This window comes from Vulpes lagopus, chromosome 11, assembly GCF_018345385.1.
Source record: "Vulpes lagopus strain Blue_001 chromosome 11, ASM1834538v1, whole genome shotgun sequence".
NCBI classification, from domain to species: Eukaryota; Metazoa; Chordata; class Mammalia; order Carnivora; family Canidae; genus Vulpes; species Vulpes lagopus.
This window is the reverse complement of record NC_054834.1, coordinates 66,225,876-66,244,488: the sequence shown is the minus strand read 5'-3', so window position 1 is coordinate 66,244,488 and position 18,613 is coordinate 66,225,876. Positions and strand designations below refer to the sequence as shown.

The 18,613-nt window shown below is 47.1% G+C and overlaps 1 protein-coding gene across 1 annotated transcript in view; it reads right to left on the bottom strand.

Moving 5' to 3' along the window:
* Window positions 1-18,613, bottom strand: part of LRP4 (LDL receptor related protein 4) — a 54,699-nt gene that overhangs the window by 15,186 nt on the left and 20,900 nt on the right. Inside the window, exons 14-34 of the mRNA XM_041722431.1 lie at window positions 17,890-18,107; window positions 17,553-17,729; window positions 17,059-17,181; window positions 15,183-15,391; window positions 14,942-15,023; window positions 14,294-14,399; window positions 13,053-13,254; window positions 11,552-11,741; window positions 11,330-11,461; window positions 10,065-10,205; window positions 9,596-9,682; window positions 9,318-9,489; window positions 7,297-7,459; window positions 6,949-7,174; window positions 6,288-6,591; window positions 4,320-4,538; window positions 4,020-4,154; window positions 3,075-3,183; window positions 1,472-1,616; window positions 1,088-1,201; window positions 233-368 (exon numbers count right to left, since the gene is read on the bottom strand). Of these exons, the coding sequence (XP_041578365.1) occupies window positions 233-368; window positions 1,088-1,201; window positions 1,472-1,616; window positions 3,075-3,183; window positions 4,020-4,154; window positions 4,320-4,538; window positions 6,288-6,591; window positions 6,949-7,174; window positions 7,297-7,459; window positions 9,318-9,489; window positions 9,596-9,682; window positions 10,065-10,205; window positions 11,330-11,461; window positions 11,552-11,741; window positions 13,053-13,254; window positions 14,294-14,399; window positions 14,942-15,023; window positions 15,183-15,391; window positions 17,059-17,181; window positions 17,553-17,729; window positions 17,890-18,107 (3,390 nt within the window). The remainder of the gene's footprint in view (window positions 1-232; window positions 369-1,087; window positions 1,202-1,471; window positions 1,617-3,074; window positions 3,184-4,019; window positions 4,155-4,319; window positions 4,539-6,287; window positions 6,592-6,948; window positions 7,175-7,296; window positions 7,460-9,317; window positions 9,490-9,595; window positions 9,683-10,064; window positions 10,206-11,329; window positions 11,462-11,551; window positions 11,742-13,052; window positions 13,255-14,293; window positions 14,400-14,941; window positions 15,024-15,182; window positions 15,392-17,058; window positions 17,182-17,552; window positions 17,730-17,889; window positions 18,108-18,613) is intronic.

Here is an 18,613-nt window from a genome sequence, read left to right as displayed (position 1 = left end):
ATCACAACCCTGAGGATGTTCCAAGTCCTAAAGCCACACCCCAGAGATCACTACGACTTGGTGGCTTCTAAGTAAACTGTAGAAGACCATCTACTAAACAGGTTGTATGAAAATCTCACAGAAAAGGAGGAATGCCATAAAGGAAATGACTGAGCTATGAACGCGGTCTTCTGCTGGTGAGAGATGGTGATTTGGAAAAAAGAGCCCTGAATCCCATACTGAATACATTTACCTTCCTTCAACCTCCTCCAGAGATGTGCGGGTCCGGGTGGTAGAGGAATGCAAGGTGGTAGGCAGTGTGTTGGGTAGCACTGGGCTCCTTTCACTTATGCTGGTAGCCCTGGGAGCGGGGGGCACTACACCAGGTACTGGAGAGAAAAAGAGGACTGGAGTGAGTCCCTGGAACCCTCAGTCTCTACATATGACTCAAGAATAGCACCCTGGGACAGCTGATGAAGCAATCTTATAGCTACCCTAATCCTAGGCATCCTTATTAGAGGCTCTTAATTCTGTAAAAAAAATGGATTTGGGCTCCAATATTCTCTTAATTCTGTATAAAATGGACTTGGGCTCCAATATTTTCTGTAAAAGATTTTATTTGTTTCTTTGACAGAGAGGCAGGGGGGTGGGTCAGGGCATGCACAAGCAGGGGAAGTAGCAGGCAGTGGGAGAGGGAGAAGCAGGTTCCATGCTGAGCAAGAAGCCTGATGTGGGGCTTGATTTGAGGACCCTGGGATCATGACCCAAGTCAAAGGCAGACACTTAACCAACTGAACCACCCAGGCACCCCTGGGCTCCAATATTATTAGCTCTGGATGGCTCGCTGGTCCACAAAGGTCAGGAAAAGATAGCAGTTCACAGGCCACAGCAGGGATCAGGGAACTAGGAGACCTGAATTCCATTCTAGTAAATGCCAGAAGCCTGCCAAACCCAGATTTGTACTATTCCAAAGCTCAAACTAATTGTTCTCAGTCACTTTGCGTTACCCCCTGAAGCAGATCCCATCTGAAATGACAAAGCTGAGGCTGATGATCTCCTGCCACTCTGAGGGCTCTGCTGTTCCAGGGGGCCATTCAATCCAACTCACCAAGGGAGCAGGGCCGGCCATCTGGCTCATCAGGACATGCACATACAAAGTCTGAGGCTCTGGCAAAGCAGAGGTGGGTGCAGCCTCCATTGTTCACACCACAGGCATTGGTCCCTAGAAGCAAAGCGGGTGAGTATTTGGTTTGGGATAGAATCAGGTCTCCCAATTTGACACTTCTCAGAAAGGAGGAGCCCCAGGGCCACCTCACCTTAGGGCAGTAGGGCAGAAGGGGTACAGCCACATGGGGCTGAAAAAGGTCTAAGAGTTTAAAATGGGAACCAAAAGGCTCCCTGTGAGTCTCATTGTCTTGGTCATTAAGAGCCCTTGGGAAGACAAACCACCCCACTAATGGTAAGGAAGTAGGCTCAGGACCCGGGAGCCCACCTGTCTGTCGTTGGGGAGAAACCACAATGATATCCATAAGCCCTTCTACATTCGCCAACACTGTCTCCTTGTTGCGGCCTGAGTACTTGTCAACACGCTGGATTGACTTGGTCTGCCAGTCTGTCCAGTAGATCCACCTGTCCTGCTACTCAACAGGAAAACCCAATAAAAGGTAAATTTTATTCAACAGTCTGACCCCAGCAGATCTCCTGTGCTTCAGGATATACATTCCCTCTGCTGAAATGCCCTCTATGTCTCTTATCCAGCACACACTTGTGGGTGTCCCCAGTATGGCACCATCCAGGAAAGCTCCCCATAATCCATACAGAATTCACTCCTTCATGCTGTTCCATGCCTACTACCTTTTATGCTCCATGGTCATTCGTTTACATGTCTGTCATGGAAGATTAAATTCTTCAAGAACAAAAAATGTATTTATCTCTCAATTTTTAGCACTCACACCCAATCCTCAGTTAACTGAATGGCTCAATGAATAATGAGTTCTTGTACCTAGCAAATAGGAGTAACCTGGGGGCAGGGGGTTCTTCTAAGGTCCCTGCTCTTCTGGGCCCTTCGCTTAGAGCCCTGGCCCAAATCTTCTGGTTATTTCTGGGGAAAGCTGCCATCTAATGCAGTGATCCTGAGATTCTCAAGCAGGGGTGGGGAGGGAAGAGAAGGTGGTTCCCTCCTGCTTCTGGGTATATATGAGGAATCCAAGGGGACACTTAAATATTGAGAAACCATATTCAATATCATCTTGTAGTTTGATATTTGCAGTATGGCATGGGAGAGGCTTATCGTTAAGTAGAGCCAAAATCTTATTGGCTGGTAGGATATCATGCACAACGCAGGTTTAAGTGGAAATTTGTCAAAAAGACCAAAGATTTTTAAATGATTGAGAATCCCTGTTTTGGCCTCAGGCTTGACAGGTCTCCTTTTTCTCTTCCCTGAATTGTCGTACAGGGTTAGAACTCAAAAATGACAGCCAGCAATAATTAAAATGATTAAAAATAACATGCACTGAGTACTAGATAGTGTGCTAATGCTTTGTGTATATTTCAGTTGGACACCATTATTAAATGGTAATGGTAAGTGAAGCTTAGAGAAGTTCAGTATCTTGTCCAAAGTTGCACTTATTCAATGATACAGGCGGAGCTTGAACCCACAGAGCTGGCAGATTCAAGGCACTTAGTAAACACATGCCAACTGGCTGGTTGCCTCAAAACTCTGGCTCATAGCCACTCCACCCTACTGCCACTAAGCAAGCTGCCTGGGCCCAGATGTTGGAAACACAGCATTACAATCAACTAGGGAATCTGTTAAAATACACATTCCTGAGCCCAACACTCACAATGCAGATTCTTTATATCCCAGGGCCCAGGAACCTACATTTGAGAGCCCCTCCCTCAAATGCTAGAACATGGAGTGGTGGGATAGGAGTAGCAGGCACACCATGGCAAGGTGTCAGTGTATGGGAAATGCCCCTAAAATGGGCTTCCATGGCATGCCTGTGGAGAAGCAACTAGGATAGAGGCTGTCAACTTGGAACCCTGAGGAAACACCCCTCATCAAGGAGGTTTAGTTGTCTCCCCTGAGCCAATACCTGGGTGAGAGCAAAGGGGTGGGAGACATGGCTGAGTAACACCTGCCGTAGCTTCCCATTGAGGTCAGCGCTCTCAATCCGGTCCAGATGTGCATCTACCCAATAGATCCTATGAAGGAAAAGAGAGAAGGTGGCTGCTCAAAATGATTGCCAAGAAGCCGAGTCCTTCCCCCCAAAGAAGCTATCTGTCCCCCTCCTGAGCTGAACCAGCAGTTGCTGTGAGCAGTCAAAAAGCACCATTGATAATCAGAGGTCATTGCGAGTCCCAAAGCTGAAGAAGAAAAGCTGGTGACTCAAGTAGGGGGCGAGGGGGCAGAGCTGTCTGGGTATGGAGTAGAGAGTCTAGTGACCAGGCTCATCTTCAGTAACCTGATCACTCTTTGACTCCTTCCCAAGAATTGAAGCCCAAATTCTTGAGAATACTCTTTAAGAAGAGATCTCAGTCTAAAAGGACATCACTGAAGTTAAAGGACGAAAGCATTCCTCTTCACTAGCCCAGCTCTACAGGTGCCTTTGATTGTTTTCTCCTGTTCTGGGGGCAGAAAGGGAAACAGACTGCCTCAAAGCCTCTGTCACCCTCTTCTCCCACCCTCTAGCATTTTTGATCTAGACAAGGAGTTGTGAATTCCAATGAGAGGAGGGAGTAGAAAAGTAACATGCAAAAAATCAGCCTTCAACAGGTAGGGAGGGAATCATGGGACTGGTGGTCCAGCCAGAGGATGTGCTCTGCTAAAGACACTCAAATCAAAAACATGTAAACCATACAAATAAAATCCATCTGAGGACTGAGGGCCAGATTCAGAGTATATCTTCTCATCCTTCTCACTGCTTTTTCCTCCTTACCTAACAAAGAGCTTTCCATCTTTTCATTTTCACTGTCTGAATCTCAACCATCCTTTCATCTGCCCACCCAATTTCAGGAAGCTACCAGGACAAGGTTCCCACCTGCGGGTATCATAGTCCAGGGTAAGGCCATTGGGCCAACCCAGGTCTGTGTTGATGAGGACCTTCCGCTCAGAGCCGTCCAAATTTGCCCGCTCAATCTTGGCAATGTGGCCCCAATCCGTCCAAAAGAGGTACCTGAGATACAACACTGCCATCATCACCAAGGCATGGGAAGATAACACCCAGGGGCTGAGAGAATACAGGGGACACTTGGATACCATTAATATATAGGCATCTTCCAAGAAACTCTTCATTGGGGGCTTTTTTCCTGGGTCTCTCTTCTGTTGGCCATTAACTTACCCCTTCCGGGGAAAAACAGCAATGGCCCGAGGCTCATCCAGGCTGTTGTTGATCAGCACCTTGCGGCAGGAACCATCTAGCCTTGATGCTTCAATGGTATTTCGACCTGTATCTGTCCAGTACAGATTCCTGGCCACCCAGTCTACTGCCAGCCCATCGGTGGTCTTCAGCCCACGCCCAATCACTGTTTCCATGTTGCTGCCATTCAGATCCGCTCGCCTAGGGAACAGCCCAGGATTGGATAACTGCCCTGACTGACCAGAAATAGACTGAAACATCCCCCTCCTTTTTAAAGTTATATTTATTTAAGTAATTGCTACACCAAGATCATGAGTCACATGTTCCTTCAACTAAGCTAGACAGTCGCCCCTAGACTGGAACCCCTTTAATCCATGTTCCTTTAAGTAGATCCTTACTAGACTGCAAGCTCCACAGAGGCAGAGACCACATATCTACCAGTACATTCCTCAGCACCTAGCACAGTAGATACTCAAAATATTAGCAGAATTAACAAACAAGACAGCCCAGGTGGCTCAACGGTTTAGCACTGCCTTCAGTCCAGGGCCTGATCCTGGGGACCCGGGATCGAGTCCCACGTCGGGCTCCCTGGATGGAGCCTGCTTCTCCCTCTGCCTGTGTCTCTATCTCTCTCTGTGTGTCTCTCATGAATAAATAAATAAATAAATCTTTTAAAAAAAAAAGAATTAACGAAAAAATTCTTGGGAGGACAGAAAATTTCCTGCTATAAATAGGAGGTGTTTGGGCCCATGTCTTACAGAAGACAGATTAGTAATTCCCCATATAACTTAAGGAAGTGATAAGGATTGCTAGGTGGTAATGATAAGAAAAGTAAATTTGTCAAAATCTACTTATGTATTTTTACTTTAGTCCTATACCAGGTACTTCAACCACAGGATGGGAGTATGTCACAAACACTTAAGGAACTTCTCTAAACTACATATTCCTACCTGTTACCAGCATGAGATTCTTTTTTTTTTTCTTTTAAGATTTTGTTTATTAATTTGAGAGAGAGAGAGCACAAGCAAGGGTGAGGAAGAGAGGGAGAAACGGGCTCCCCACTGAGTAGGGAGCCTGATGTGGGGCTCCATCCTAGGACCCTGGGATCATGACCTGAGCCAAAGGCAGATGCTTAATCAGCTGAGGCACCCAGGCATCCCTCAGCATGAGATTCTAATACACCCAGTAGGGAGAACAAAGGTGAATGAAAGGTGAATGCCCCTATATTTTCACATGAGAATCTCTGCCACGGTAAACCTCTCATACTAGTGGCAGAGCATCACATTCCTCAACTACGATGGGATAAAAAAATTGGGCAGCCTGGGTGGCTCAGCAGTTTAGTGCCACCTTTGGCCCAAGGCGTGATCCTGGAGATCCGGGATCGAGTCCCATGTCAGGCTCCCTGCATGGAGCCTTCTTCTCCCTCTGCCTGTGTCTCTGCCTCTCTGCCTCTCTCTCTCTCTCTGTCTGTCTCTCATGAATAAATTTAAAAAATCTTTTTAAAAACTCACAGAATAATAAAAATTAAAATAAAACAAAAATATTTTTAAAACAGCAAAGTGCAACCCTGTGAACAACCACAAGCCTCAGCATTTGGGCAGGACTCCTGTATTGTAATACAGATACATGGCCTACTCATCACTGAGTCTTAGGGGATCCTTGGAACTCCCGCAGTGCCCAATAGTAGGGTAAAGGCTCCAGATCCCCAGCCTGACTGTTTTACATAATGTGCTTCTATTCATCTGGAAATAAATAACAACAACAACAACAACAACAACAACAAAAACAACCAAAATTTGAACTGTGTTATAACTGATAAGCAAACAAATCAGGATCAGAACTCATGACCCAAGCTATCAAATCATTCAGTCTATTTAGAGGTCAACACGGACCTCCATCAGGGATCAGAAATGGGTCTGTGTCCTCTGGAGATTTCAGGGACACTCATACCTGATAACATCAAGGAACACATCCGTATAATAGACCTTTCCATCCACACTGTCGTAGTCCAGGGAGATGACATTGTTTAGCTCAGGAACAGGGATGTGCACATCTGTGTGGTCGCTAGTGTCCAGCGAGATACGCCGGATGGAGCCACGGCTGGAGAAGAGCAAGTAGGTCTCGGGAGAGGGATCGCAGGTCTTCCCATCTCCCTTCAGCTGGATGCCAGTGGGGCAGGCACAGGAAAAGCCCGAGGGCCGAGGCAAGCAGAGGTGGGAGCAGCCGCCATTTCTAGAGCCACACTTGTTAAAACCTGGTGAGGCGAGAGGCACGAGCTTTGACCAGCCTGGCTTAGTGTGTGAAACTTACAAAGGCCCTAGTTTCTTGTGCCTGATTGTCTGCTGTTCTAAGTGACAGAATTTAGTGACTGGCACAGATGAGGGAGAAGGAGCAGGTGTGTCTCCCTTCAGGAGTCTTTTAAAGGTGACAGCATGATGCAGTTGTAGTATGAGCCATACCCAGATGGAACACAGCCTGATTTAGGAAGGGGCTCCAGTAGGTCCTTGTCTCTGACATTGTAAAAGAATCTCTCTGTACTCTGGACCTGTCTCTGGCACTAAAATACGCCCCAAAAGCCAGCTCTGATGCACAGCCCTATGGGTCCTCTTACCCAGTGGCTGTGCCCGGTCCACAGCCTGGATGTCCATGAGGCCCGGCAGGTTGGACCTCACCAGGATGACATTGCTGCCAGTTCCCTTGTCAGCACGGTGGATGCTACGGGTCTGCCAGTCAGTCCAGTAGATATAGGAGTCAAGCAGGGTGAGGCCATATGGGTGCTGCACAGGTGATACCAGTGTGTGCCGACTGCCACCATTCAGGTCGGCAGCTTCAATTCGCTATAGTGAAAGGAGAGGGTGGGGGATGGCTATGAGTAGACCAGGAACCCAAACTGGAGATCCTCAACAGTCCTCTTCTGTCTTCCCAGGCTTCTGGGAAGCAACAGGAGCAGGACTCTCACCTCAGTATGGGCATCAGCCCAGAGCAATTGGGAACTGGCCTTGTCCACGGTCAGCCCATTGGGCCATCCGAGGTTGTTGCTGATGAGCACAGTCCGGTCTGAGCCATCCATTCCAGACCGCTCTAGCTTTGCGTTCTCTCCCCAGTCTGTCCAGTACATGAACCTAGGCAAGGAAAAATACGTGCTGCCATGTCCATAGCTCCTATATACCATAAGTACTGACCATAGGCCAAATGCTGTGAAAAGTATTTTATGTAAAAAATAGAATTATCTATGGGTATAGAGTTTCAGATTTGCAACTTTTTCTCCAGAAAAAGTTCTGAAGATCTGTTTCACCATAATGTGAATATACTTTACCAAGCTGTACACTTAAAAAAATGGTTAAGATGGGGGCACCTGGGGGGCTCAGCGGTTGAGTGTCTGCTTTTGGCTCAGATAGTGATCCCAGGGTCCTGGGATCGAGTTCTGCATCAGACTCCTCCCAGGGAGCCTGCTTCTCCCTCTGCCTATGTTTCTGCCTCTCTCTGTGTCTCTCATGAAATAACTAAAAATCTTGGATCCCTGGGTGGCTCAATGGTTTGGCCACTGACTTCAGCCCAGGCTGAAGTTTGCACCCTCAGCCCAGGGTGTGATCCTAGAGTCCTGGGATCGAGTCCCACATTGGACTCCCTGCATGGAGCCTGCTTCTCCCTCTGCCTGTCTCTGCCTCTCTCTATGTCTCTCATGGATAAATAAATAAAATCTTAAAAAACAAAACAACAACAACAAAAAAAAACAAGCAAACAAGAAAAACCAAAAAATTTTTTTAAAAAATGGTTAGGATGGTAGATTTCATTTTTTAAAACTTAAAAAAAATATTTTAGGGCAGCCCCGGTGGCACAGCGGTTTAGCGCCGCCTGCGGCCCAAGGTGTGATCCTGGAGACCCGGGATCGAGTCCCATGTCAAGCTCCCTGCATGGAGCCTGCTTCTCCCTCTGCCTGTGTCTCTGCATCTCTCTCTCTCTCTGTGTGTCTCTCATGAATAAATAAAATCTTTAAAAAATATATTTTATTTATTTACTTGACAAAAAGAGAGAAAGAGAGAATGCATGCACAAGCATAAGCAGGGGGAACAACAGGCATAGGAGAGGGAAAAGCAGGCTCTCTGCTCAGCTGGGAGCTCAACTCGGGGCTCTATCTCAGGCCCTTGGGATTGTGACTTGAGCCAAAGGCACTTAACCAACTGAGCCACACCGGCCCCCTATATATTGCTTTTTATCACAATTTTTATGTATTTTTTTTAAGATTTAATTTATTTTAGAGAGAGAGCAAGAGCATGAGCGGGAGGGGCAAAGGGAGACAAAGAAACAATCTCAAGCAGTCTCCACATTGAGCTCAAAGCCTGAAGCAGCTCCATCTCATGACCCTGAGATCACAGCCTGAACCAGAACCAAGAGTCAGATCCTCCAACTAACTGACTGAGCCACCTGGGCTCCCCTACCAAAATTATTTTATTTTATTTTTTTATTTTAAAAGATTTTATTTATTTATTCATGAGAGACACAAAGAGAAAGAGGCAGAGAGAGAAGCAGGCTCCATGCAGGGAGCCTGATGCGGGACTCGATCCCAGGACTCCAGGACCACACCCCAGGCCAAAGGCAGGTGCTAAATCGCCGAGTCACCTGGGCTGCCCCCCTCAATTTTTTTTTAAAAAGAATTTTCCACATATTCTCTCAATCCTCCCAAGAGCATGAGGTATACATTTTCACTATCACTTCCACTTACTGTGAGGAAGTTGTGGATCAGAGGTTAAAAATGGGACCCAAAGGGACAAACGCAGCTAATAAATAGTAAAGGAAGTTGAATCCTGGATTTCTGACTCCAGGGCTCATGCTCTTTACCTCTACATTAGCCCTCTGCCCTGAAAGAAGCCACAAGGAGCAGAAGGGCCCGACGGTGGCCAGGTTCCATGTTCCTATGAGGCGCACCTGCTTCCTTCCGTCTATGCCCACACCCGCCAGAGCCACAGAGCCGGCTCTCACCCCATCTCATGGTACAGCACGATGGCCCGTGGGCTGTCAAGGTTCTCCCACACCAACACCTTCCTCATGGACCCATCCAAGTTGCCCACTTCAATCCGGTTGGTTCCCGTGTCTGTCCAGTACACTTTCCGGCCGATGGCATCCACCGCGAGCCCATCTGTGGTTTGCAGCCCTGCAGGAAGTCAAGAGCGCACACTGGCTCCTGCCTTAAAACAGATGGGCTACTTCCCGAGTTCTGTAGCCAGACAGGTGGTCCCCGGGCTGGGAGCAAGGCCCACCTGTGGTGATGATGTCCTCGTGCTGTGAGCCATCCAGATTGGCACGGCTGATGCTGTGCAGTGTACTGTCTGACCAGTACACCTTTCCTGGAAAGGGAAGGCTTGGCTCAGCCTGGACCCTCGTCTCTCCCAAAGGGATACGCAGAGCTGACTCACGCCCTGAGCCACCCGGCGTGTCAGAGAACCCTATACCTCTGAGCAGAGGAAGTCAAGAGAAGTCTAGAAACAGCGTTAACAGGAAAGTTCTTGGCAGAGGGGACAAGGAAGGCCCTAAACCATGCCCTCGTTACGATAGAGAAAGCGCTACAGGGATGAGGGCAGGGCTGTGCCAGAGGGAACAGGGAGCCTTAGGGCCTCAGCAGGAAGCAAAGGTGGTGGGAGAAGAAGAAGAGCAGTTACAGTAGGTTAGGCACAGAAGAGGGCCAGGGGGTGGGGAGGGAGGAGGGCAGGAAAGGAGGGCCGCACGGACCTTCTTGAGGATCTACTCCAATGGCAATAGTGTTCTTCATGGTAATGTTGATAGGTACCACCACATCGGCAAAATAAGGGATGTCCAAGGAGACCATGCGAATGTCTATTCTCCTGGCGAAGATGAGGAAACTGTTCATGCCTGCCCAGGTGGGGAAGAAAGGAAAGAGGACAGTCACCCTAGTGTAGTCAGTAAGAGGGTCTAGAGTAAGGCAAACTGGAGTTCATGCCCCGTCTTTGTTAATTTCTAATAGTGTGATCCTGGGCAAGTTCTTTAAATTGTTCAAGCCTCAGTTTCAACATCTGTAGAATGGGGATCATAGCAGGGATTAGAAGAGGATTAGAAGAGATCATGTATGGAAAGTACTTAGCACTGGGCCTAACACACAGTCATAAATGAGAGCTCTGTTAATATCTTAGAAGTGACTCATTATGGAAGTTTTACCGTGAGGTTTAAAAACCTTCATGTTAAGTTTTTCCTGCAACCAGGAAGTCCCAATTAACAGATCCTTTCTCATTCAAATTCCCAAGGAAGTTAGGGTTCAAATGTGTCCTGCCAGGCAGCCCGCATGGTGCGGCGGTTTAGCGCTGCCTGCAGCCCAGAGCGTTATCCTGGAAACCCGGGATCGAGTCCCATGTCGGGCTCCCTGCATGGAGCTGGCTTCTCCCTCTGCCTGTGTCTCTGCCTTTCTCTCTACCTGTGTCTCTCATGAATAAATAAATAAAATCTTCAAAAAAAAAAAAATGTGTCCTGCCATGTAGCATCCCCTAGGGAGAAACATCAACTCCTAACATCTGGGCAGCCAGGCTCTGCTTCTGGGACCCTCCAGTTGAGGTTGTCACATACCTTGTGAAAGTGCTACACCCAAGGAAGGTATCTTAACGTTGGAGAGATCATATGTCTTAATATTTATTATACCAGCTTCGGACAGATGGAATTAAAGTGACTTGTCCTTACTGAATCGGTATATTATGACAGTTTTCCAACAATGAAAGTAAAGCATCTGAGAAATGAGCATCTTTTTCTGACATGCATAGAGACACCATAAGAACCAGTTAGACTCTGCCTATGATCCTGTCTACCTGGTCTCTTGGGCCTCTTCCTAGACTTCTCTTTTTTTCTAAAACTTCTTGGTCTCCCTAAGCCTCTCAGAGTACCAGGACCCATGGTTTCTCAGCCCACAGTAGAGTCCACCCACAGGGAAGAAAGAAAGCCACTGCCCCTCCTGGAGATGCTCTATCCTAGTCTGTGATGCTCAAACTTACCTGGTGAGCAGGTTTTGCCATCAGGCATCAGGTTGATACCCGTGGGGCAGGTACAGCTGAAGCCATTCGGATTTGGGGACCGGAGACACAAATGGCTGCAGCCTCCATTCTCCCTGGCACATGGTGTGGACACTGGGAAGGGATGGGGAGGGGGTGGTCAATGGGGAGGTCTACAGCAAAGGAAGGCCAATGAGAAGCCACTTCGGGTCCAGGGCTGCTCACCTGGGGGCCGCCGACGGTGGAAGACGTGGATGTCCATAAGGTTCTCCAAGTTCTCCTGCAGGGTCTCCCGGTCTAGCCCCGTCAGTCGGTCAGCACTCTGTATACTCTTGGTCTGCCAGTCAGTCCAATAGATGCGCTCTCCATACAGGGTCAGCCCAAAAGGGTGGGGGAGCTGGCTTCCGATCAGCACCTGCCAGGGCCCCAGCACTTGTGTCATCCCCCAGCAAGGTCCAAGAGTACAGAACAGTGGTCAAAATGGAGCCACACCCACATGTGGAGTAAGGATACAGTTCTCCCACTACCACCTGCTGTGCAACCCTGAGCAAGAACTAGTTATAAAATCTCTCTGAACTTCAGTTTGCCAATCTGTGATGTGACCATGACATCTATAATATGATACAACCTGGCTCCAAGGGTTGTGTGATGACAGTAAAAGATCATGTATGAGTTACATAATCTCAAAGTACCTCTGCACCAGTTACTTTTTAATTACAAAAGGAAAAACAGCAACTTCACACTGGACACCACCTTAACCAATCACCTTACTCACACCAAGTTAATATCACAGTAGAGGGAACAAGCTGACATCTGTGCCTGCTGATGAGACGTGCTGGCAGGACATGACTTTATTTAATGTAGCACCTTTGCCTCAAAAACAATCTGAATCCAATCATAAGGAAACAGTGGATAGATTTAGGGACATTCTACAAAATAATTGGCATCTACTTTTTGAAAATACAAAGGTCAAGAAAGACATAGAAAGGATTTATTTCCTTGACAGCATAGGTTAAATAATTATTAGGAAGTGTTCCAGATTAGAGGTTAAAGAGACATGACTACTAAACACAACTGTGATCTGGGATTGGATCCTGGCCTAAGAAAGAAAAAAGGAAAAGAAAAAGACTATAAAGGACATTATTGGGACAGTTGGTAGTGAGATTGAATATGGATCATGAATTAGACAGCAATATTGTATCAATGTTAAATTTCCTGATTTTGATCCCTGCACTGTGGTTACTTAGGATAATGTCCTTGTTCTTAGGAAATTGAAATATTTTGGGGTCAAGGACAGGATGTCTTCAATTTAATCTCCGATGGTTCAGAAAAATTATAATAATGCACATGTGTAGATAGAGAATGATACAACAATTTGACAGTTCTTACAACTTTAGTTTAAGTTTGAAATTATGCCAATAAACAATAACAAAAACAAAGAGCGATCATGTGTCCAGCAGACAACTGGTGCTTAAACAGCGTTAGTTGTCATGGTTAGTAGGAAGATCTGTGCATCACAATCTACAAAAGTCCCAAGTTTCCTTTCGTCATCAGGCAACAATCCCCCACCCACCCTCCTTGGCTCTGGAGGGTAGCCACAGTCTCAAAGGAACAGCACACACCTCACACTCGTCCCATCACACCTGAGTCCTCCTAGCTGCCAGCCTGGGAGTGCTGCCCTGGAGGCTGTCAGGGTTGTGGTAAGATGTCTTCACACCACCCTTACCTTCCTCTTGCTGCCATCCAGACCGGCAAATTCAATCGTCTTCATGCCAGCATCTGCCCAGTAAAGCCTCTGAGACCCATAGTCAATGGCTAATCCATTAGGCCAGGTCAGATTGGAAGAGATGATGACCTGGCGACTTGAGGCATCCATGCCAGCTCGTTCAATTTTGGGGCTTGCACCCCAGTCAGTCCAATACATGTACCTGGGCACAGGAAAGGAAGGTCTTAGAACCCTTCTGATTAATACTCCTTTGGGACTCAGGGTGCCTAAAGTATCACTAGGTGCCCCAGCCTCCTGCCTCAGCTCCCAGCCTCATCCTGGGCTCAAAGCTGTCTCCAAAACTCTTGTATATTCTATCACTATCCAAAGGTTCCTCAGGGTTTTAATAAAGGCAGAGCTCAATGGCTCAAGGAGTGTTCAGCAAATGAGGCCTATTTAGGGATAAAGAAAAAGAGGAAGTAAGAATGGGGTATAAGAAATGTTTCCTTGACTGGATGGGATAAATAATTATGGTATACAAATTTAATGGAATTCTATGTAACCATGAAGAACAAGATAGCTCTGTATTATCAAATGGAAAGATATCCAAGATATATAGTTAAGTGAAAAAAAAAAAAAAGAAAAACAAGTTATAAAACAGTATGCCATTGCTGTAGAACCAAAACCACCACCACCAACAAAAAATATACATATGCATGTAAAAGAAAACCTAGAAAAATATTCTAAACTGTTAACTGTTAGCAATAGTTATTGCTGGAGACTATCAGGAATCTTCATTTCTACAGATTTATTTACTTATTTGTTTTTGGTTGGTTTATTTACGAGTTCCTTTGTAAGCAGGCCAAAAACAAAAACAAAAAAAAGATGAAAAACTTAAAAGGGAAACAGAGTTTATCACTGCCTTCTGTGGTTTCTGTAGCTGCCTTTGCTGCCTTGGTGTTGCCCATAAGATCTGGCCACTCTCGCTAACCTCTAGACTTCCCTTTATTTATTTTTATTTTTATTTTTATTTTTTTTTAGGATTTTTATTCATAGAGAAAGAGAGGGGCAGAGACACAGGCAGAGAGAGAAGCAGCTCCACACAGGGAGCCCAATGCGGGACTCGATCCCATGTCTCCAGGATCACACCCTGGGCCGCAGGCAGCGCTAAACCGCTGCGCCACCGGGGCTACCCTAGACTTCCCTTTAAAGCTCAAATCTGTGGGATGGGTGGAGCTGGTCCGAAAGGAACAGGTGCTCACCCGCCCATGGGTTCCACCACGATATCCCGGGGACGATCAAGGTTCTCCCAGATGAGAACTGTCCTCATGCTGCCATCTGTGTTAGCTACTTCAATCCGGTCTGTACCTACCAAGAAGTAAGGGGCAAAGATATTAACTCTATACCTGGTCATTCACCCTACTACCTTCCACTCCCAGTACAGAGCTTGACATGCAGTAGATGATTAAGAAATATTTTACGACAGATGCATAACAAGTATGAGTTAACTGAATTTGGAAAAGATGATGCTGCAAGTCCAAGGACCACACTTTGAGTAGCTCTGGTGTAAGGCATTCTTCTTGCCTCCCATACTCACCTGGCTCATAGAAAATGCCTGTTTTATTAAGACAGTGATGGAAAGACAAGGCATAGTTTCCTTCTCTGAAATACCTCAAAACATTCTTGAGCACCAGCTACACAGCAGCAATAGCTGCCATTTGATTGGCGAATGCCAAACCCTCAGATATGAGCATATAGCTCCAGCTCTGCAGCAGCCCCACCACTTCTGACCTACCAAGAACTTTCAGCCAAGACAAGTAGTCTAGAGAGGCATTGGGCCCCTTCTCCCTGAGGCTAGAATTTTAATAAGAGGAATCCCACAGAGCCGGCCATATCAGCCTTGTACGTACCTGCATCTGTCCAGTATAACTTGTTGGTGACCCAATCAATGGCTAGCCCTGCCGGACTCTCCAAACTGGTATCTACTACCACCTAGACAGAAAGCAAAGCTGTTGTCACCAACTGGACCTGTGCCTCAGCTCTGGGGTGCAACTGTACCAATTTTCAAGGTTGCCAAAGGTATGGGAAGCCTTTACCCAGGAGACGGTGGATTCCTCCCCTTACTCTCTGCCCTCCCTCGATGGCCCCTACCTCCTGTCCTGTTCCATCCCACTTGGCCCTGCTGATGGTGTCACTGCTGACATCTGTCCAGTACACGTGGTCATCCCGGGAGTCCCAGTCAAGGGCCACAGCACTGCGCACGTCAGCCAGTGGGATGACATCGTCGGACAGGTCCTCTGTGTCGAAGCTGATTCGACGGATGTCCATCCTTCGGGCAAAAAGCAGGAACTTGTCAAGACCTGATCAAAGGCCGAAAGGGGTCTTCTTTTAATGCTCTAAATCCAATCACAGTGACAGACACAGACGCTCACCTGTGTGACATCTGGTTCAATCACACTTCCTGGAATCAGGTGCCCTATGTCCCCCTACTCTTCACACCTCAGGCCCCCTGTGAGCAATGGGTGGCCCCCAAGCTGACAGACACAAACTTTAGGATCAATAGCCTCTCCCCAGGGCCCAGAAGCACATCCTGTATAAGCAACTGTCAGCTTCATCTCCTTTTCTCTCCTCTTTGCTTAGCCTCTTTGGGTGTGCTGGCTAGATGGCCATCAACCCCCACCCGAGCCTGCTCACTTCTGCATCTGCTTCAGGGCTGCTGCTGCTCCACTCAGTCACCTATAACCCCTTCTCTTGCTCTTCCATTTATAGCTTTAGCCAACAGTGATGGTTTATTGAACACTTACTCCTTGCCCAGCACTGAGCTCTGGGCTCTTCTCACCTTGTCTCCTTTCTTCTCATAGCAACTCTTTGTGAGTCACATTATTCTTATTCTCATTATCTAGATTAGCCACCAAGGCTACCAGAGATGTGATAACTTGCCCTAGCTACAGAGTACCAGACCTGGGACTTGAACTCAGGTCTGGGAGCTCCAGAGAAGGAGTTCTGGCCACCCACCTACACACTTCTCCCTGCTGGCTCTTTTCTGTCTCTTGACCCATTCTGGTCTATTTCCCAGTATGTATTTCTGCCTGGAAAAGCACTTCCTGCCTCACTTCACCAAGTGTCTTCTTTTAAGATCCGGGAAATTCTTAAGGGGGAGCTCCTGGGGAAACATCTTGTACCTCACTGAGACAAGATGGACAAGGCTGGGTACTTATGAGAATGCAAGGAAGGTAGGCTCTCAATCAACATGTGTTGAATGAATAGCCCTTGTTCATCTGAATAGCTTTCCTAAACTCACTCTCTTTGGAAGGGACCCAGATCCCAAGAGAAATTTGGTTTTAAGAGGGATAAGAGGGGCAGTGGGGACACAGCAATAAATAAGAACAGCTGCTGATGTGTGAGGAATTACCCTAGCCCCTTGCCGGTCATGTCATACTCCTGGATCACTCCTCTCTGGACTATTCTTAGAAAAAGTCACCTGCGACTCTGAGCTAGACAGGGCCATTCTCTCAAGGCAATGACCCTGCAGGAGCTCAAAGGAAGCCAAAATAGCAGTTCAGGAGCAACCAGGGAACCCCATTATCTCCCACTCACTAGACACATATTCATCCAGGGTCACCATAAATACAGAGCATCACCAGAGGTCCTAGTCTTGGCTCTCTGATTTAAGAGGTGAAAGGAAGTCTTTAAAAAGGTGAGGCTAAAGGTAAAGAGATAGAAACCCCTGCTTTCTAGAAGGGCCTGGCACCCTCTAGCTGCCTATAGATCCTACGTGGCGAAATGGTACACCAGCCTGGTTGTAGGTATTCACACTCGACTGGGTGGTACCCCTGAGCCCTCACTGAGCCCTCATCCTCCTTTGATGTAGGAGCCACCAGCCTCTTATGTTCTTCCTCTTGAGGGGCTATGTGAGGAGTCTGGCTCTTTCCCCATGACAGACAATCCCTTGAATTCCTATCTCTTGTTCCTTCCACCCACCATCACAAGGCACGTCCATTGAGGCAGGTGCCCCAGACCCACTTACTCTGAGCACAGGCGTGGCTGCTGATCTTGCGGAAGCCAGTGGGGCAGGCACAGGTATAGTTCTGGCCACTGGGCAGACACAGGTGGGTACAGCCTCCATTGTTGTTCCCACAGCGGTTCTTCCCTGTTCAAAGAGCCCAGGGCAAAAGGGTCAGGAAAGACCAAATGTTGGCAGAGGCCATCCCAAGGCAGGTGAATAGGGGATTAGCTAGAGTGAGAGCTCTCTGGAACTGAGGAGCTATGTCTGATTGTTTCTTTATATCTGCCCCAGCTGCAAACACAGTGAACACCTGACAGAAGAGATGAATGAGATGGGGACAGTGAAGCACATTTTCCTGAGTCTCAATGTTGTACCCTAAATGTCCAGCAGAGGGAGAAATTGGACCGTTAACAGTGCCAACCACAAATTTCCCTGCCAGAAACAATGGCAGCTGTGACAGGTGCAGGGAAGGTTCTCAGAGGCACCAAAAGTTTACCAGGTGGGTAGTTTCTCACCTGCAGGCTGACGCTGGGGGTGCAAGGTGTGGATGTCCATAGGGAAATGGAGTTTGTTGCGAATGATCTCCTGGTTCTTGCCGGTAAATTTGTTAGCACTATTGATGCTCTTGGTGTGCCAGTCTGTCCAGTATAGGCTGTCTTCAAACACAGTGATGGCAAAGGGATGGGGGAGGCCTAGGGAAAGTCCAGAAGGACTTAAGTCCAGACACAGTTTGCCATGGGCCCTGGGCCCAGGCTGGGCAACTGCACAAATCTCACCCTCTGCCAAGGCTCCTAGGGGCTGGGATTGGGAAAGAAGGATGAGAGATGAAGAAGAGTAGAGAAAGGGCCTCACCCTGGCTAATGACAGCCTTGCGGTGACTTCCATCCAGATTGGCCCTCTCGATGACATGGTGCTTAGCATCTACCCAGTACATACGATGCCCAGCATAGTCAATGGTGAGGCCATTGGGCCAGAAGAGATGAGTGTCAGCGATGATACGGCGTCCAGAGCCATCCATGCTGGAGGCCTCAATGCGGGGGGTATTGCCCCAATCTGTCCAGTAAATGGTACTAGAAAGGGACAAGAGGAAATTTAGAGACAGGCAGCAGAAGCCAGATAGTAACAGGGATAATAATCAGACTGGGGTCTTTCATTCATTTAACCCAGGGGACTCCAACTTATAGAAGACACATTCTGTGTAGTCCACAGAGTATCTTCTAAATGTTTGAATTTAAATGTCTCTAGCAGGGCATTTATTTTTTGAACAATTTTTTTTTTTTTACAGAGTACCTGCAGGGCTCTCTCTTAAGGATTAGGAGTATAGCAGTGAATGAAATAGACAAAAATCCCAACCCTTGTGGCAGACTTTATTTTCTAATAGTAAAAATTATTATTAATTTTTATTCATTAGTTCAACCCTACAAACTAATAATAAAAATACTAAGCATCTGCACTGATTTAATGTGTATTATGACATTTACTTATTTATTTATTTATTTATTTAAAATGGATTATTTATCTGTTTGTTTGTTTGTTTGAGAGAAAGAGATAGTGAAAGAGAGAGATATATAAGCAG